We start from the raw sequence: 18944 nt of genomic DNA on the forward strand, positions 1-18944 counted from the left end.
ATAAACTCCAATGTATATATGAATTATCTCGAAAAGAAGTAAATGTATTTTTTTATGTAATTACTAATTATGTTTAGTTTATTCGTTCGTATCACATACGTTTTCTTAATTTTTTTCGATATTTAAGCAGTGTTATTTGGTTTTGTGTTTTATTATTCAGTTATTGAATAAAATTATGTGATTCTGTTTATTATTCAATTGTTGAATAAAACGTTGAGGTTGTTTTCTTGATTTTATTATTGTTTAGGTGCAACCAAAACTTGTAATGTATTTTTACTTGAACAAAATAAATAGATTATGTTCTGTTTAATATTTCCACAAATATTTGAACCAAAAATCCAAACCAAGTTGATTATTAATTATCGGTTAAAACAAAACTAAGCTAAAACTTAAGTATAAGTGCCATTATATGTCTTCTGTTTACTTAAATAAAGACGAAAATTCCTCGCAAATTGTTTGAGTGATAATTGTGATTTTGCTTGTCGATAATTGAAACGTTTACCAATGAATAACGTGTGTATGTATTATAATTTAGTTTATTTTTGTATATTGTTATTAATAATAGCTATTATATTATGTGTAGCGCATTCATTCTGATTTATATTGCACTTTTATTACAACCAGTAATATGATGTACACCACTAGTATCGATAAAAACATCGATAAAATCCTGTAACATTGTAGATAATAATTTATTATTTAGTCTCTCTGACTGAATGTAGCTTTAAGTACGCCACGAGGCACAAAAATGTGTTAAAAATAAAAATAAAAACCAAAATGTCTAGCTCAAATATTGTAATTCACATAATTTATGGAATAAATGCTTATTATTATTAAAAATTGAGTATCAATCATTTGCGGTAACCCTGTTCACTAAGAGTATTGATCACAGAATATGATGTATATTTTCAAGCAACAGAGTGTTCGATTTCTCGTCTTATTTTCTAGACCCGTAAGGTAGTAAATTCATAGCTTTCAACAAATGTTCCTTCGTATCTCTGACGCGTTGTAGATAGTTGGGCACGTTGATAGAGTCGACGTAGTCTCCTGTGTCATTCTTGACAGTCTCCACACCGTCAATGTACCTCGTTCTATAGTCATGTGACACGTCCAGGCCGTACTTCCTCGGCTCCGTGGCTCCGTCCCATTGCTCCGGAGTACGGATCTTTATCCCCACTTCAATATACTTCTCCAGATTGACCTTCATAAACTCCCTAACATCAGGGCAATCACACATGTTGATTAGAACCTGCATCGCTTGTAATTGTAGCACTGGGATGTCATGTACTATGCACAAGTATATTAAGCGTCTGCTAAGATAGTATATGAACTCTTTCACCCTCCATTTAGCCCTCGTCGTTATTGTGGTGTATGCCATCAACCCTACGGTGCTAATGATGATGTGAAGGTTATCAGAGTCTATGTACGGTATCAGGAAGCGCGTCAGGTCGTACTTGTCCGCTAGTTTTTGTCCCACCGGGTGTTTGCAGAGGTGCGTCAGACACTTCATTGCCGCCTGCGTGATCCTGTCCTCAGCATATAATATCAGCTTTAGCATCACTTTAAACGCGTTAGCTTTCAACGGTTTCTCTGGGTTCCACTCAGCCAAGTGCGCCAGTGTCTCCAGATGTATCAGAACGATACCCTCATGTTCGTGCTTAATCATTTTGATGAGGTTCTCGACTAGTTTATCGTTTCTTATTATAGTTTCTGCCTCTGATCGGGCGAGGGTTTGTAGGCAATTCGCTGCAGCGTAGCGGATTTCTTTGCGGTCTCTCATGAATAAGTACATGAGATGGTCTATGACGATCGGCTTGGCCATGATGCGGGCCCTGGCTTGGTAGTAGGTGCCGAGCATCGTGAGGATAAGACAGACCTTCTCCCGGACGACGGGATCCTTGTCTGGCAGCAGGTCTATGAGCTTGTTGGTCACGTTCAAGCTTACAAGGAACATAGCGTTCTCTGACATTTTTACCTGTGGACAAAAGTTGATTAAAAAATAAATGCAACATGGGTATTTTGGATTCAGATTAGGTACATCAGGGCCATTGAAACAAAATGATTTCTCATGATTGCTTTCAGTCATTATTAATTTGAAACTATGATTATTATTTTTTAGTTCTTTTTCTATCACGGGACCACAGGGTCCCGGACCTTTGGAAGGCGTACGAGGGGCCGAAGCCAACTCGCAACCTGAAAATATAAATAAATGGGCTATGATTATTATTATTACCTGATCCATCAAAGAATGTATAGCTCGCAATTTGACGAAGTTGTCTTCAGAATTGATGTCCCTGTTGATGTGCCGCAGCCCCAACCGTTCGAAGCCCAGGGCCGCCCTCGTGATGTCAGTACAGGGTCCGTACAGTGAAGGCTGCATCGACGTCATTCTTTGGGCAGCGGGGGTCTCTAAACGAAAGAAAAGGCTTATAGTAAAGAAAAGACAAGAGGTCGGGTCCGGGTTGGGCAGAAAATTGCTAGCCTTTTTTCGGTTTTTCGAAAATTTCTCAGTGCACGGAGTCTAGAATTGAGCCCAGTATATGGCAATAGCCAAAACCTCTATTACATGAGACTTATAACACGTGAAAAGTGGTTCTACATTGTATAAGCGGCATTACTGTAATGTCCATCTCTGCTGCCTAAACCTTCGGGGATAAAAGGCAAGACATGACATAACGTTGTATCCTCTATTATTCAAATTCAAATTCAAATTCATTTATTCATTGTAGATCACAGGTAGGTACATAATACAGTTGGTATCATAATTTTTTGAGTTCAGCTGTGTCCTGCCCATTGGGCGTACAATAGTAGGGTACAATATTAATTTTAATGATGTCAGTAAATCATAATAATCAGGAAATAATTAGAAAAATTACATAATATGTCAAATGATGCTTATGTCAAATGTATTGTTTCAAATTTAAATTATTCCAACAAGAATTTCAAAAAAACAGATTATAAAACACCATAATCAGGCTCACGCCATGCAAATTCAAATGTAAATTATATAAACAAGTAACGGTATACAGTATCTGCAACTATAACACGAAAACAAGAATATACTAATCAATACAATTTCAAGAAATGTCAAACTTACCTACAATAGTAACATTCATTATTTAGTTATTAATCTTAATCCTAATCGAAAAAATATATAATATGTCAAAAGAGCAGAAATAGTCAAGACCAGTTATAGAGAAGACCGTCAAGCTGTGGACTCTAATGAATTGTTGTTGATGATTGTTTTATTATTAATATCTTTTTACCATCATGAGGATCAAATTGAGTTTTCCGCATCGCACGCCGCACTGCTTTGTTGACTAGCGTCGGGTTCACACACGTCTGCAGTTGCAGATACGAGTTCTTATTAGCGCTCATCATTTTGCTATATATCTAAATATATTTTCGAAAACTAAGTAAATCCCTCTATAAATACAAGTATATTGCAACTAATTTTCTCTGTCGTACGAAATTTCGTTAATAATATTATTTAAATTATATTCTTTTCAATGCAATTTAAAATTAACGGTTCTTCTGACAGTACTTTTGACAGTTGTTGATTTTGACAGCTCTGGTTTCTACAGGGCAGAGATTTTTTATGTTTTTTTTTGTATGTTTTCAAACCAGTTGCAATTTTTAATTGGAAAAAGTTTTTTTTCGGAAACCTTTTCTGTTGTTTAAAAATAAGGGTAAGTACATAACGGATATAAAAATCTTTGAACACCAAACTGATGTCACCGCCATTTAATTATCTTAATACCCTGAAGAAAGAAGAACAGCATTTTAAACACACACTGTTCCTTGGATTTATACTTACATTATTCATCTTTGTACATTTATCCACGATCAACAATATTTTTAAGAGATTTCAAAAGGACCTCAATTCTTAATTCTTTTCATTATTATTTTAAAGCAATCTAATCAATACCTATAATCTTAAATTGCAAAAAATATTCAATTGTGAAGAACAACAGAACAGCATTTGAACGTTTATTTAATGCAGATACTAATATGTAAATCAATTATAAACTACTTAAGTAAATACCTACCTAGTTAATATTATTATAAATTATTAAATAAACTATATAAAATGACAGACTAAGCTAGATATTAAATAACATAAATCCCAAGATAAAATCATGTAATTAACCAGAAAATTAAGTAAAATATACATGTTTAATACTCATTTCTCAGTACATGATAAATACATCTATTAGAAAATTTTAAGTCCATAAAAAAATACTAAAAACAAAACGTCGCGATGTAGGCAGCTCATCACAGTACCTAACTGCTAAAAGTAAAAAGATTAAAATTAAATATAAGGGTAAGTATCTATTACTTTCAACAATCTCATCTTTGCTTCTCGTATACGTCTCAAAAAGCTGGTATCGGTCATAAGATTATGTTCACCGTAGTCAGTCCTGATGGTCTCAACGCCTTCTATGCTCATAGAATTATTGTTAAACCCGGTTTTATACCCAAATGTGCTAAACTCCGTGTAACCGTTCCAAGACTCATGTGTCTTCACCTTTATTCCCTGGATCTTTTCCTTCCATATGAATCTGATGTGCTCTCTTATATCGTTACAGTCGCATAGATTGATCAGCACTTGTATGCACCGCAGCTGCAATGACGGCAGGTTACTCGCCACGGCTAAAGTCACCAAGCGCTGTATCATGTCCCATTGGAATTGCTTGCACCGCCACTTCGACATGTCCGTCAGTGTGAGATAGTGCAACAGGCCCGCAGCGCTGATCATCACTTCCACGTCAGAAGCCAGTAAATACAACCTCATCTCCTTCAACATATCATGCTGGTCAGCTAATTTCTTTCCGACTTTATGCTTGCAAAGCTGCGTCATGCATTCCATAGCCGCGACAATGATCCTGTTATCGTGATATTTCATAAAATGCCACATTATTTGAAACGCATTGGCTTTGAGAGGTCTTTCTTGATCGTAATCCATCAATTTTCTAAGAACATTCAACATATATACGACTGTACTTGTATGATCTTTGCGCACCACTTGCAGGAGTGTTTCTATAATTCTATCATTTTTCAAGATCTTTTCGCAAGTGCATCTGTCTCTTGCCAGAGTTTTGAGACAGAGAGCTGCCACGTAGCGTATCTCTTTGCAGTCGTTCCAGAATATATTGATGAAGTGGTCGATGATGACTGGGCGCTTCATGATGCGTTGCTTGCCCTGGTAGTAGTTGGACAGATGGGTGAGAATTAAGATAGACTTCTCTCGAATCAGGGCGTCGCTGTGAGTGACTAGATTGACAACATTATAAATAACGTTCAGATCGATAAGGTATAGAGCGCTGTCTGCTTGTTGAACCTGGAAAATTACAATTACGTAGGTGTAACATTCATCTATTATGTTCTCATTAGAAAGTGTGGGAGAGCCATGCTGCTGCACGAATGAGCCGGCTCGACCGGAGTGATACCACGGCCTCACAGAAAACCGACATGGAACCACGCTTGCGTTGTGTTTCGTTGTCTGAGTGAGGTTACCGGAGGCCTTCCCCCTTCCCAATTTTCTCAATTCCAAATTCCCGAACAACAACCCTTAAATTAATAATCCCCAAAAAGTAGGCAACGCACTTGTAACGCCTCTGGAGTTTCAAGTGTCCATGGGCGGCGGTGATTGCTTACCATCAGGCGAAAAGCTCGCTTTCGGTATCATAAAAAAAAATTATGGGTCCTATAAAGTTACCTTGTCTAAAACAGTGTGGACAGCTTGTGATTGAATAAGAGGGTCATCTGAGACGAGTTCTCTCGCAACAATGCGAAGGCCGGGGCGGCCATAGCCGAGATGGGCTTGCGTGATGTCCACCCCGGGAGCAAATAAGGAAGGCTGCATGGATTCTAGCCGCTGAGCTTGTGATGGGACTTCTATACGAGAAAAATTGTTAATTATAATATGTGTAGCGACCATTTGAGAAAATATACCATTTCGTAATTCATTCACACATTCAGTACCTATTAGTTTTTTGGTCTGATTAAAACAGACCCTCTGAGTTGGTGTCGGCATTTCTTCTCAGAGTAGACCAATAGGAAATATATCATCTAGTAATTAAAAATTACGTATAAAAGTGTTTCTTTGTAACCCATTTGCAGAAATAAATATCATTTATCATTCGATATTAAAAGTACGGGTATTATTTATTGCTTTTTAGCCACTTCATGAGTGGTTTACTGATGACATTAGCTCCATTGACTCAATCAAATGTCTTACCATCGTCAGGAGCGATTATAGGCTTTCTCATAGCCCGCCGCACAGCCTTGTTGATAAGCCGTGGGTCCATCGGGATCTCACGTTGAAGGTACGAATTGTTTTGTGGGCAGAACATCTTGGCTTATTATTTCAAGCTTTTAAATCTATAAAACTAAAATATATTGCGTAAATATAGAACTGTATTTAAGTAGATAGATCTGAGGTTTAGATGCACAAAGTAGCTCACTTTTTAGCAGTTTTTCATGAGTTTTATGTACAAATTATATATTATATGTACTAGAAAACTAAGTAACAATTTCACTGTTATATGCACTTTCTTCCAATCGCGCCTGGTTAAATATTTTGTATATAAAATAATCAAAGTTTGAATGATTGGTGAATTGTTGCGAAATAAAAATGACATCGATCTTCTTGTCAGAAGGTGTATACCTTCTTGTCATCGAAATGATTACAAATAATTTTAAGGAGGTTTTAAATTGGGCTCACTCTCATTATAATATGACGGTGACGATGTGACTATGGTGACTTGATAGCTATAACAAAACCTAAACAAGAGAAACATAAACATCCAGAAGTATTAACTGAGACTAACAAGCGAGAAAGAATATAAACTAGCATGCATTCGACTAATAATCCGCGTGATTACCTCTGCTCATAAGCAAAGCGTCTATTTATGTAAGTAATTATATTATTCGGACTTGCTTTTCTACTTTACTACTTGCTTGAAAAGCAAGAGTTGTAACGGGTGGTTTTTAGTCAGTACGATTGTGACAGTCTCTCACGCCTCGCCCAAAGCGTAAGAAGTCATTGGATGATTTTCCCCCTCAAAAAAAGTAATTTGATTATAATGTAAGTAGACCTTGTAAAAAAACAAAACAGTAAAGAGTAACGAATAATAATAATCTATACATATAATAAAATCGTAGAAAAGTGCTGTCTGTACATTGAAAATAAAAATAAAAAAAATAGCAGGGGTTATTGTTATGTTGATGTCGAACCCAAAAATGTAATTAACTTTTTTTTTGTCTGTTTGTCTGTTTGTCTGTTTGTCTGTTCGTCTGTGCGCGCTAATCTCAGAAACGGCTGATCCGAGTTGGATGCGGTTTTCACGAATATATTGTGGGATGCTTAAATTTACATTTAGTGTTTGTTTCATGTCAATCGGTTCATAAATAAAAAAGTTATGTCAAATTAAAGAATCACGTCGAACATTCTATGCTTATACCATTAATCTCCGCAACTATTTGACGGATTTGGTTGAAATTTGGTACAGATATAGTTTAGAACCTTAGAAAGGACATAGATATATTTTTATTTCAAAAATCAAAAAATAAAAATAAGAAATAAATTATTTATAAATAATTCTATGTCGATCGTTACACGACTTCGGTTCATGTTATTGTTTTAATTTATCGAAAAAAGTAAATAAATAGTAAAAAGGTATGAAAAAAATAATATCAATATAATAAAACATTTAGTACAAAGAAAATGCTCTAACGGAGTATAGATAATTATATGTCGATCGTTACACGACTTCGGTTCATGTTATTGTTTTAATTCATCGAAAAAAAGTAAATAAATAGTAAAAAGGTATGAAAAAAATAATATCAATATAATTAAACTTTTAGTACAAAGAAAATGCCCGAACGGAGTATAAATAAATAATCCAAGTTGTCTTTATCCTCGATAGATGGCGTTGGGATCGAAATAGATCGCGCTATGGTTTCGTTACATTCATTTGGTTGGGTATCGGCCGAGCGCTTCGGTACTATCGTAGAAAAAGTGTATTATCAGTCGTATGATTATTTGTCTGTAGTGGTCCTGCTGTTTCGTATATTCTAAATTGGTTTCGTTGGATTTGTCAATTAATAAGTTTATTTGTAGGGTTTTCCTGGTTTTTTGGTTAAACTATTTAACGTAGGTTTAGTTTGATATCGATATCGATTATTAGTAGTTACTGTACTTAGTTTTTTTAATAAAATTGTAAGTCTAATTTTTTTTTAATTAGATTAGATTTAAGTCGTTTCTTTTAAATTATTTAGTTTAAGCTTGGTTATTATAGCATAGAGGATAGGTTGTAATATAGTTTCTTTTTTAATTGTTATAAATTCGTAATTCGTAGCTTTCTTTCAAACGCAGAGCTCATTATGTTGATTTTTGAAGAGATCCCGCGAGATCGGGAGCTATGTGGTTAAAACCAAAAATTTGCCGGAAGTCACTATTCCACGCGAACGAAGTCGCGGGCAAAAGCTAGTATAATATCAAAAGCTTCTAAATATAAACATTTGAAATAGAAAAACTTAGAAGAACTATTATTTAAGTTCTCTGGTTGGATAAGAAGTAGCATTCATAGCCTTTACTAGATTGCGCATCACATTGTGGATCCGTCCGATGTAGCTGCTTGGGTCTCCGATTTGAACACTACCATACTCTTTCCTTATTATATCCACCGGTTCTATACTCATAGTCTCATAGTTCAGGCCAGTCTCCTCATTAAACGTTGTAACTTCCGAAGTATTTATGAATAGCTCCTCAGGACAAATGATCACTCTGTGCACCGCCTTTGCAAACATATCCCAACTTTGTTTGACTTCCATCCTCATATCGGGATGGTCGCACAGGTTCATCAATACTTGCATAGCTCGAAGTTGTATCAGTGGCTGGTTCTGCGCATACGTGAGCCTTACTAGACGTTTCACGAGTTTGTAGGAAAATTCTTTTACTCTCCATTTAGACCTCACTGTCATTGTCGTGTACTGCAGCAGTCCTAGTGCGCTCCTTATCACTCGTACGTCTTGTAGATGGATGTAATATAGCAGTAATTTGTTCAAGTCGTACGAGTCTGCGAGCTGCTTCCCAATCTCATGTCTGCACAGCACTGCTAAGCAGTCCATTGCAGCTTGCACCACATTGTTCCGATTAAACATTAACAGTCTCTCCAACACTTCAAATGCCTTCGCTTCCAGTGGCTTGACAGGGTCCCAGTCTGATAAGTATTTAAGCGAATTCAAATGGTGCAGAATGATGTCCATGTAGTCGTGTTTTATCAATTTGAGGAGGCTTACGATTATATTGTCATTTTTCATGATTATTTCACAGGCGCATCTGTCTCTGGTCAGAGTTTTAAGGCATAGTGATGCAGCGTATCTGATCTCTTTGCAATCATGCATGATCATATTTATGATGTTATCAATGAAGACTGGACTCGATAGAATTTTCTTCTTGCATATATGCGTGCTTGCTAAATGGGTGAAGATAATAACAACTTTTTCCCGTATGAACGGATCCTTATCTGTCATCATCGTTGTTAGTATATAGAGCACGTTCTTTTCCACGAAATATAGCAGATTTTCTGGGTATACTATCTGTTAAACAAAATATTAGCTTAATTTATTACTGTAATCGATTATGTTCATTTACCAATTTAATTGTCGAAAGTGTGTTACTTTAATGGCTAGCAAAATATTGATTCTGAACTTTAATGAGTTTGAGGCCCGTTAATGTTTTGATTTCTTCAAAATATTTACCTGATTAAGCAAGGTATGGATGGCTCGCCGTTTTGTCAAGTTGTATTTTGAACTGAGGTCCCTTATAAGGTTGTCGAGTCCTGATCGTCCGAAGCCCAGGGTTGCTACCGTGACGTCCACGTTTGGGGCACTGAGAGACGGCTGGATCGACTCCAGTTTGTGAGCATCAGGTAGTGCCACGTTACTATCCTCTGAAATAAAACGGGAGAAAAATAGTAGCTACGTACATACCTATTAGGTAATAAATGAAACGTTTCTATATTCGAGCCCTCTATTCTAAAATTGGACATTTCAACGTATATTAAACCGATCATGTAATATAGGTAGGACTCTTTTTGGTTCTTCGAAACTTTCTCAGTAGTAACACGGAGTTGTAATTTTTACATGGAACTTATAATACAAAATGAATGGTGAAATGTGGGGTGTACATTGTATAGCCCGTTACGTGCCGTCATGTGCACCTCTGCTTACTCCTTCGGGGTCGTTGCGTTGTAATATAGGTATGAATTTATTGTACTACCAATTTTCACCAGTACCTATATAATTTAAAGAGATAAAAGTCAAGCTCAAAGGTGAGATTATCAATAAAAAAAAAACAAAAATAAAAACAATACCTATCAGAGAAACATATCCATTAGATAGATATAAGACTGCTGATGATATTGAATCTTATTATTATTATATTAAGGTACCACCATCCTGTTCACTATGTAGTTTCTTTTGCATGGCTCGTCGCAAAGCCTTATTTATAACCCTTGGGTCCACTGGACATTCCTTCTGAAGATACGAGTTCATTGTCAAGTTGAACATGTTGATAAAATAATAATACAATGGCTCAAAAAATAAAAATTAAATATATTATGTAGTAAATGGTTACATAACAATAAAACGGTTACAAAATAAATCACGTTCAAATGTAAATGTCATTTTGACAGTTCGCTAGTTTTGTTTATGGGTTGACGTTGTTGGGTGAGTGATAAAAATGATGCAGTATTGCAAGTTTAAAATATGCGTAAGTTTAGATGGCAAGCGCTAGGCGTTTGCGGACTGCCTAGCGGGTTTACCGGGGCTCCGGCTCGAAAAGTAGTAGTAGGAACGGGGTGGTTTTTAGTCAGTAAGAGTCTGACACTCCCAGAAATCATTGGATGATTTTCGCAATAAAAAAACGCGCTATGCGTTTTGATATCGCATGTTTACAGTTAATACATACAAGAACATTTTATTAAATAAAAGGATGCAATTGTAAATCTGTCTGTGGTATAAATGGATTGAGGTATTAGTCTTATTTATTGTGAGAATCGAAAACTTTGATTAATAGTTTGACTGATTTGGAAACCAAAATCGAGACATTAGGCTCGACACTTACACTGGACGGAAATACTATGTGTGGAAGTAAAATAAAGGCATTGAATACAAGAATCTTATATTTAATTTAATTTATATTAGTGCTAAAAACATTACAGTTTCTTTGGACTTTCATATTTGCTACTTCTTAATCTTATCTTATATGTACCACTACAAGTTTGTTTATTTTCTAGGGTAAGGGACTCTAAACCCTTTCCTCCTGCATTTAGTGTCGACAATTAGTTGCGCCTGTCTCTTCAAGTAGCACCGTGATGGTATGTCTTCTTCGTCTTCTGAAGCTGAAAAGTCGTAAAAAAAGATTTTCAAATATTTTAATTATTTTTTTGTTATCGGCTTACTCACTTAACTGTTTGACGAGGAACTCGATATACGACGCGAAAAGCTGCTCATGAATATGAGCCACTACCATGGCTTGAAACTAGTCGAGTTCTTCGTCAAACAGTTATAGTAGTTACGTGAGTAAGCCGATAACATAATAATTTAGTATGTCTCACGAAACTGAGATTACTCCAATCTGAGTCAAATATTATCTTAATAGTAATTTTCACCAGCCGATTTTTCATAAACTTATATTATGTGATCAAAAAGAAACTGAATTCTGAGTTAGAATATTTTATAAACAATGTTACCATGAGTCTGCCACAACCATCATTCATATCGACCAATATCGATAACTATTCGACGGTACTTGAAGTGCACATCTACAAACATATGTTTGAAAACTTGGGGTACTCACTCTGAGCCTTGACTGGTTCTTTCTGCAGTAGTTCCTTGTATGTGGGCACGTGTTTTTCTGACTCCTTCGGTGTGCTCTGACTCCCACTCAGCCCCGCTACTGAAGGCGCTGCACTGGCAGGCTGTGAAAATATGCGATTTCCTTTAATATGTAATTATCTCTTATAAAATGAATTTTATAGATTACTAAACTCAATACCTAATTATTTTTTTGCAAATTTCAAGACTAGTTTCTGATAACGGCTTTGCCTACGTTCACGTGGGACATAAAGTATCCTATCACTCAAGTCAGCTCATACCCTATCTGTATAAAAAAATTCGTTTTTCGTACTTTCAGAGTGCGAAAAAAAAAAAAAACGGAAAAAGCATACAAACTAACAAACTTTCACATTTATAATATTAGTAATATTTTACTTATGTACAATTTAAAATTATCTACTGCAATACTGCTCTCAATAAGGTTATCATAAGTATTGTGTTTTATATTCCAAAATTTCTACAAGAATACCTATATCAGGAAAATTTACAAAATATCTTTATCTCACAGTAGACGGCACCATGATGATGGTGGTATCCTTTTGTTTCTCCTTGATATCCTCAGCCTTGGCCCTGGCCTTCTCGTAGCGCGTGGTCAGCACCGTCACCAGCTCCTGCACGTCTCTGGCCTCTGCTGTCCATTCTGGCATGCTGGGCTCTGGGATAATCTGGAACCGTAAATATGTTTTATGAATTCTTCGTATCTAAAGGTTTGTTGTGCTTGTTCCAAACTGGGATTTGTCCTAATTTTATTGATACGTCTTTTTAGTTCGTTCTCATTTGGTATCGATCATCTTGCAAACAGACTCTGTTCCTTGTTTAGTTATTTATAATAATATTTAATAGATGCCTTATATGTATATCAATTTAACCCTCATCTACAATTGTTTACCGTGATGTCTACTAAGACAAATGTTTTCTATGATCTAAACGACATAAAATATATCCATTTTTGTCCCATTTATAGTCACAGCACAGCTTAGACCTAATTTACGACACTCACAACATAAATGTGATAGCATCGCTTAATTCTTGTGTATAATCATGTTAATAATCGCTCTTACATCAAGCAGCTTGCACAGCTCGTACAGCAGCCTCTTGATCTCCAGCAGCAGCGTCTCCAGCTCGTCCATATGCTTCTCCAACTCCTCGTAGATTGCATTCTCTTCTGCTATCTCCTCTTTCAATGCTGTTATTTGGTCTTGAGCTCTGGAAGAGGTTAATATTGATTGAAGGGCATGACGATTATGTGTGTATGTATGTAATGTATGATTGGAAGAAAGTGAATAGTGATTTAACTATTGTCAAAACATGAAACCTTAAGTTTTTTTTTAAGGTATAAGACGGTACAAACGATTTGGCGAATCACCTGATGGTAAGCAACCGCTGCTTCCCATAGACACCCGAAACATCAAGAGCGTTACAAGTGCGTTACTGGCCTTTTGAGGGTAAGGAATTTAAGTGTTGTTGGGAAATCGGGGATAAGAAAGATCCCCATCTTCAAGAGGGGTAATTGGGCCTCAGGTAACCTCACTCACATAACGAAAATAGGTTTTCTTCGTCAATTTTCTGTGAGGCTGTGGTATCAATCTGGTAGAGCCCATTCGTGACGAAGCATGGCTATTCCACTCTTATCTCAAACACATATAGTAAAATAATAGTAAATGAATAATAAAAAATGCCTGTCAGGCGTTTTTGAGACTAGCACCTATCTTAACAACAAAGGTACTTACTCATCTTTATCCTTGACAGAAGCGAACTTGAACGCTTCCAACTCCGCCATCATGGTGGCTTGTGTCTGTTCCAACTCCAGTTTCTCTTCCTCCGTAGTCTGCTGCAGGTAGCTGAGGCGCTGGGAGGTGTCGCGCTGGGCACGGAACCTGTCGAATACCTCTTCAGCGTCTGTCACTCCTAGAAAATGAGGTGGTTCGTTAATGTTCGAAATACAATCCTTATATGTTTTGAGGGGTAAAATCATCTTCAGCAAAATCATCAACGTCTTTTCCTGCTTTGGGCGAGGCGAGAGGGAGTGTCATACTTTAACTGACTAAAAACTATCGTTCCTACTCCTGCTTTTCGAGTTGGAGCCCCGGTGAACACGCTAGGTAATCCGCAGTTCTGGATCAGGCCTCAGCCCTACTGGGCTCCATCCGTGGTAATCTGACGGCTCGTGGCGTTCCGCGCGCGGAATGCGAAGTGCCGCATGCACGGGTCTGATAGATTATGGACTAGGATTTACCGGTCAGCTTCATCAGCCTCTGGAAGATGTTCTCCATCTGCTGCGATGCTGATATTTCTTCGGGAACTGTCTCACCCTCTGTGGATCTCGTCGACTCTTGACGTACCACTGGTCGGGCTAGTGAAAAATAAGAAAACATAACTAATAGGATTTTTACGATATTTTAAAAACCTTTACGAGTTATAAAAATCGATATAATCATAGTAATCAATTCTTACATTGATATCGATAAAGACTGTTACTTATTTGTAACATTCGATCGTATACATTTAATCACCTTGTGGAGGAAACACTCTCTTCTCTAATTTCTCCAACTCCCGTTTTCTCTCAGCGAATCTCTGCGCGAAGTAAGCTCGTTCTGCAGCTCTTGCATGTTCTGCGTCATGCGCCCGCGCCGCTTCAGCCGCCGTAGCTGCTGTTGCGCGTACACGCATCTCTCCTGCTTCCTCGCGAATACGCTATAAGGAGAACATACTTTTGATGAATTAATAACTTTTGAGGTAATTGTTTTTTAAAACGAAAAGATCTTATTCCTTACCTCTAATTTCATTATTTCTTCTTTCTGTTTCTTCAGCAGATCTTCAATGTGTGTTAGCGAACTTTCGAATTTGACTGAATCATCTAAAAGTGCTTGTCTGTAAAATATGTTGCATAGTAAAACATCATCATTCCGGCCGGCTCTAATAAACCAACCAATTAGTGTCTAACGCGCTCTCGTTTCGATTACTTTAGATCTAAAGCAAACTCGTACTAAGAGTACTGTAAGATACATTTCCAAAATACATATCTAGTTTACAGTTCAACGAGTAATTAAGTACTCAAATGAAATTAATAAGGCACTACAATTAATAACTACGATGACAATATAGTACTTTTGTATTAAATTCACTCTCAGACTCCCAATTAACCCTTTTCCCAATCTTCCCAAACCCCGATTCCCTAACAATTCTTATATTCCTAACCCTGAAGAGGCCGGCAACGAACTTGAAACACCTCTAGTCTTTCGGGTGTCCATGGGCTGCGGCAATTGCTTACCATTGATCATACTCATTTACCATACCATAAAACCATTTTAGAATGATCAAGATTCTCTGTGCCTCTTACCTAATATATATGTATTTCTTCTTCACCAGTTCAGCTTCCGTCCACTGGATTAGAACTTTGTGGATCTCATTTTCTAAGTGCGAAACATGCTGTGTGTAAATTCAATTATTTTGTTAGAATAGAATAGAAAACTGAACATTAATCCAATCTATCGTATCAGACATCATCATCTTATATCTCTCTTTTTACTTTCGCGATACTTCTCATAAAATGCTCAACTTGTGATGCAAGGATCTGCTGGAGAGGAGACTGTGGTAACATAAACGACGTATTGGTAGACCGTAGTGTTTTTTTAAGGGAGAAAAACATCCAATGTCTTTCTCGCCTTGGGCGAGGCGAGAGGTGTCAGACTCTTATTGACTAAAAACCATCCTGTTCCTACTCCTGCTTTTAGAGTCGGAGCCCCGGGGAACCCGCTAGGTAGTGCGCAGCTCCTCTGGGACAAAATTGGATGCCAACAGTCCAACGTAGGACGAAATGGAAAGAAATGAAGGAGGCCTACACCAAATTGGTTGAAAAATGCTTAAGATTGTGATTTTTCTATTTTGTTTCTTATTTTTTTATAAGACAACTTGTGTAGGTACCACAAAAGAAAAAAAACTCTTTTCTTGTTCGCTTGTGTCTGTACAAATGATAATACATATTATAAAAGATTAATTGTTTGTTTCTTTACCTTCTTTAATGTGTTTCCTTACCTTTCTAGCTTTACTATTGTTTTTAGACTTAACAAGTTGTCCCTTGTTGTTCTCAATCAGTAGATATTCGTACTCCTTCTCCATTTCTGCTAGTTTCTTCTTCTTATTTCTCTTCTCATATTTGAGTAAGTCTAGCATCTTCCTCTGCTCTGTCACTTTCAGATCTAGATTGTGTATTATCTGTTTTAAAGAGTAACAGTTTCTTTAATATTTATCTTAATGATTTAACAATTCTAATAATAAAAAGTAAACTCGAGTCCTCGGTAGCGCCGCGCCGTGTCTCGTGGCATGCTGCTTATGAATATGAGCCTCTAGCATGGCTTGAATATAGTCGAGTTCCTCGTCAAACATTTACGTGAATAAGCCGCTAACATAATAATTCAAAAAAGCGACTTCATGCGAACATTTTTTGTAAATTTTTTTTGTTTATAAAACCATACACATATTTTAAATCAAACCCGTTAACTATGAATTCTATAGTATTTACACAAACCTTGTCAGCACTCTTGTCTCCCATAGGACAGACTTCATTCAAGTACTTCTTGATCTGCACCTCATCTTCCCCGATCACAGCTCTAGCCTGCGCCAGCTCTGTCAGTCTCAACTTGATTTCTTTCTTCAAAGTGTCTATTAAGTCATTGTTCTGCTGTTTCTCTGCTTCATTTTCTTCAAAATTTGATTTTCTTTGGCCCTCTGTATAGTAAACAAGCTGGTTCAGGTGTGTTATAATTGTAGCACTTAATAGGGAACTCGGAAACTGTTTAAATCTAGATATTAGTCATGAACTTTATTCCAAAAGGAGAAAGATTAATAATAATAATGAGTGGAATTCTTTGCCACAGTCTGTTTTTCTTGATGAGTATAACCTGGGTATCTTCAAAGCCCCAGTGAATAGGTTGCTTATGGGCAGACGTGCTCCATCGTAGGCCGCATCATCACTTACCATCAGGCGAAACAGCGACCAAACGTCGCCCCATCAAACGTTAAAAAAATATCATGATCTGAGTAATATGTAAAAGTTATGATCTGTGTTATATTCTATAGTACTTGTGCTGAAAAATACCATTTCAATGTTTATTTGTTAAAATTTGTCATTGATGTTCTGTTTTCTGAAATTATGCTCAATATTGTATTGAATACACAATATACTGTATCCAATTTAATATTCCACGTACCTGATAGTTGTATTTTCTTTTTAATCTCAAATATTTTAGTGTTGATAGTAGTGAGTCGATCTTCTGTTTCTATTTCAAAGGGATGTTTTTGATAACACATCGCCATTGTTAATATACTCGATGTGATTTAATAATAAAAATATTCGAGTTCCAACCCTCGCTAGTAACTCCGTAGCTACGACAGAATTCTTATTATTGATCAAACGGTTCCATGGTTACAGAAAAATGTTAATATTTGGTGTTATTTGTTTAATATTAACTTAACTTTTTATTTTTGTCTCATTTGGTAAATTTACTGTACTTACTACTTTTAATAATTTACAGTGAGTATTAACTACCCCTAAATCTACTTGTCAAAAGCGCCATCTCTGTTGTGGCGAATGAACGACAAAGTTCAAAAGCTCATGATTGGTTGTGCGCACACGGCGCTGCTGAATCGCTTGATTTCTCCATTGAATCAACATTCCTCCGCGTACGTTTGTATGTGTGCGTTATTCGGTTCTCACGGTGTTTTAGCCAAATATTCTACAATTCATGACTTAAATCAGTTGTGTACTGTTTTCAAATGAACAGAACTAGTGAACCAACGCGGTGATAAAGCTTAGATATTAAAATATGTGCAGTAACAAGGGGTGCGCACGCACACAGGCGCGCTGGCGGCCATTTTGATTTACCGTACGCTGTGTATTTACGGACAAAGCCGTCAGATGCGAGCGGGACGCGGCTGCGCATGTTCCTACCGGGCTTTACGTTAATTTCGAACGTGTTTTACCGCTAAAATGTCCAATAAACAAATGGTTTCGACGTAACAACAGTTTAAAAACAAAATGAAGTGTCAGTTCTTACATTTAGTTCCGTGAGTGTTGATTATTTAGTGTTCAAACGACATAGAAGGAGTAAAACAAATGTGTGTGATCCATGTGTGAATGTTGTGTTACAAAATGTGGTCGAGGAACTTTATACCGGATTATGGGATTCAATTGCTGTCAATCTTCATAGTGGTGTCGACACTGGCCACCAGGATCCATGGTGTCGAAGGTGAGTGCTAGTTATACAAGTAGTTGAGCTTATGAAAGCGCGGTCTGCAGCTTTACTCGGCCGAATTACGTTGGCGCGCTTGCTTAGGGAGCTTTCGGCGTACCGGTGTCTTGTTACGTTTGGTCGGTTTACCATTTGGTTCTCACAGTAGGGACTTGTGAAACGAGTCGTTTTAAAAACTGGAGTGAATTCAACGCATCGCATTTTTTAATGTTTTTTAATTGTGCTGCGTTTGTTGACGTTATGCGCTCGTAACCCGACCCCGTATTATGGCATCGGCTTGCTTTCAGCTACGTACATTGATATTTGTAGGCATTGCTTGTTCAACATCTATATATGTATCCCCTTCAAACATTTTATTTAGAATAATCCATCTATCCATTTCAATCTACCAGCAAACTACTGTTTTATTTACTATTGTCTTCTTCATACCCTACTTCACTATCCTTCGCTTTTAATGGGGGTACAACTAAAATTTATATTCCTACATTTAAAACTACATCTACCCCCGTAATTTCTCTTTTCTTATCAGTAGAGAAAACAATTGCCATTATTCTTAGAATTCTATTTGAGTAATTCCTAAAACTATCTGCATAGAAATCTTTTAAGCCGATCGGCGTTGAATATTTTATAATAATCTGCTTTTGAACTTAAAACTATAAGCCTTAAGCTCTTCGTTAGAGTTAACAACAGCTTTAGTAACTTGGGAATTTCTATTTTATCTATTTAAATGTTAATGTGTGTCACTATCGCGCCTTTTAGACTCCAATGGGATAAATAGAAGTGTAC

The 18944-nt window shown here is 36.7% G+C and overlaps 5 protein-coding genes across 8 annotated transcripts in view; 1 reads left to right on the top strand and 4 right to left on the bottom strand.

Annotated features, from left to right (window-relative positions):
- Nucleotides 1-780: 780 nt before the first annotated feature.
- LOC118262273 (uncharacterized) lies at nucleotides 781-3500 on the bottom strand. Its single transcript, XM_035573481.2, has 3 exons — nucleotides 3267-3500; nucleotides 2234-2409; nucleotides 781-1975 (listed from the first exon to the last, which is right to left on the bottom strand). The coding sequence occupies exons 1-3, from the start codon at nucleotides 3379-3381 to the stop codon at nucleotides 938-940; spliced, it is 1329 nt and encodes a 442-aa protein (XP_035429374.1). The 5' UTR covers nucleotides 3382-3500; the 3' UTR covers nucleotides 781-937.
- Nucleotides 3501-4122: 622 nt separating this feature from the next.
- LOC118262737 (uncharacterized) lies at nucleotides 4123-6633 on the bottom strand. Its single transcript, XM_050697785.1, has 4 exons — nucleotides 6468-6633; nucleotides 6242-6392; nucleotides 5720-5898; nucleotides 4123-5341 (listed from the first exon to the last, which is right to left on the bottom strand). The coding sequence occupies exons 2-4, from the start codon at nucleotides 6354-6356 to the stop codon at nucleotides 4313-4315; spliced, it is 1323 nt and encodes a 440-aa protein (XP_050553742.1). The 5' UTR covers nucleotides 6357-6392; nucleotides 6468-6633; the 3' UTR covers nucleotides 4123-4312.
- Nucleotides 6634-8504: 1871 nt separating this feature from the next.
- On the bottom strand, nucleotides 8505-10686 carry LOC118262610 (uncharacterized). Its single transcript, XM_035574122.2, has 3 exons — nucleotides 10464-10686; nucleotides 9769-9959; nucleotides 8505-9606 (listed from the first exon to the last, which is right to left on the bottom strand). Exons 1-3 carry the CDS (start codon nucleotides 10576-10578, stop codon nucleotides 8554-8556), a joined length of 1359 nt encoding a protein of 452 aa, XP_035430015.2. The 5' UTR covers nucleotides 10579-10686; the 3' UTR covers nucleotides 8505-8553.
- Nucleotides 10687-11258: 572 nt separating this feature from the next.
- LOC118262321 (centrosomal protein of 290 kDa) lies at nucleotides 11259-17279 on the bottom strand. The gene is made up of 12 exons (XM_050697237.1): nucleotides 17118-17279; nucleotides 16436-16635; nucleotides 15943-16122; nucleotides 15248-15336; nucleotides 14682-14778; nucleotides 14421-14601; nucleotides 14144-14260; nucleotides 13638-13815; nucleotides 12969-13113; nucleotides 12414-12572; nucleotides 11870-11990; nucleotides 11259-11411 (listed from the first exon to the last, which is right to left on the bottom strand). Exons 1-12 carry the CDS (start codon nucleotides 17221-17223, stop codon nucleotides 11296-11298), a joined length of 1689 nt encoding a protein of 562 aa, XP_050553194.1. The 5' UTR covers nucleotides 17224-17279; the 3' UTR covers nucleotides 11259-11295.
- A 523-nt stretch (nucleotides 17280-17802) lies between these two features.
- LOC118262320 (neurogenic locus Notch protein) overlaps nucleotides 17803-18944 on the top strand; it is a 139486-nt gene continuing 138344 nt past the window's right edge. For 3 of the 4 annotated variants that reach the window (XM_050697804.1, XM_050697806.1, XM_050697807.1), the window contains exon 1: nucleotides 17803-18155. In XM_050697804.1, coding sequence (XP_050553761.1) covers nucleotides 18044-18155 — 112 coding nt within the window. In that variant the 5' untranslated portion in view covers nucleotides 17803-18043. The remainder of the gene's footprint in view (nucleotides 18156-18944) is intronic. The other variant, XM_050697805.1, reaches the window with a different exon arrangement.

The sequence above is a fragment of the Spodoptera frugiperda genome, chromosome 12 (genome assembly GCF_023101765.2).
Source record: "Spodoptera frugiperda isolate SF20-4 chromosome 12, AGI-APGP_CSIRO_Sfru_2.0, whole genome shotgun sequence".
Classification (NCBI taxonomy): Eukaryota; Metazoa; Arthropoda; class Insecta; order Lepidoptera; family Noctuidae; genus Spodoptera; species Spodoptera frugiperda.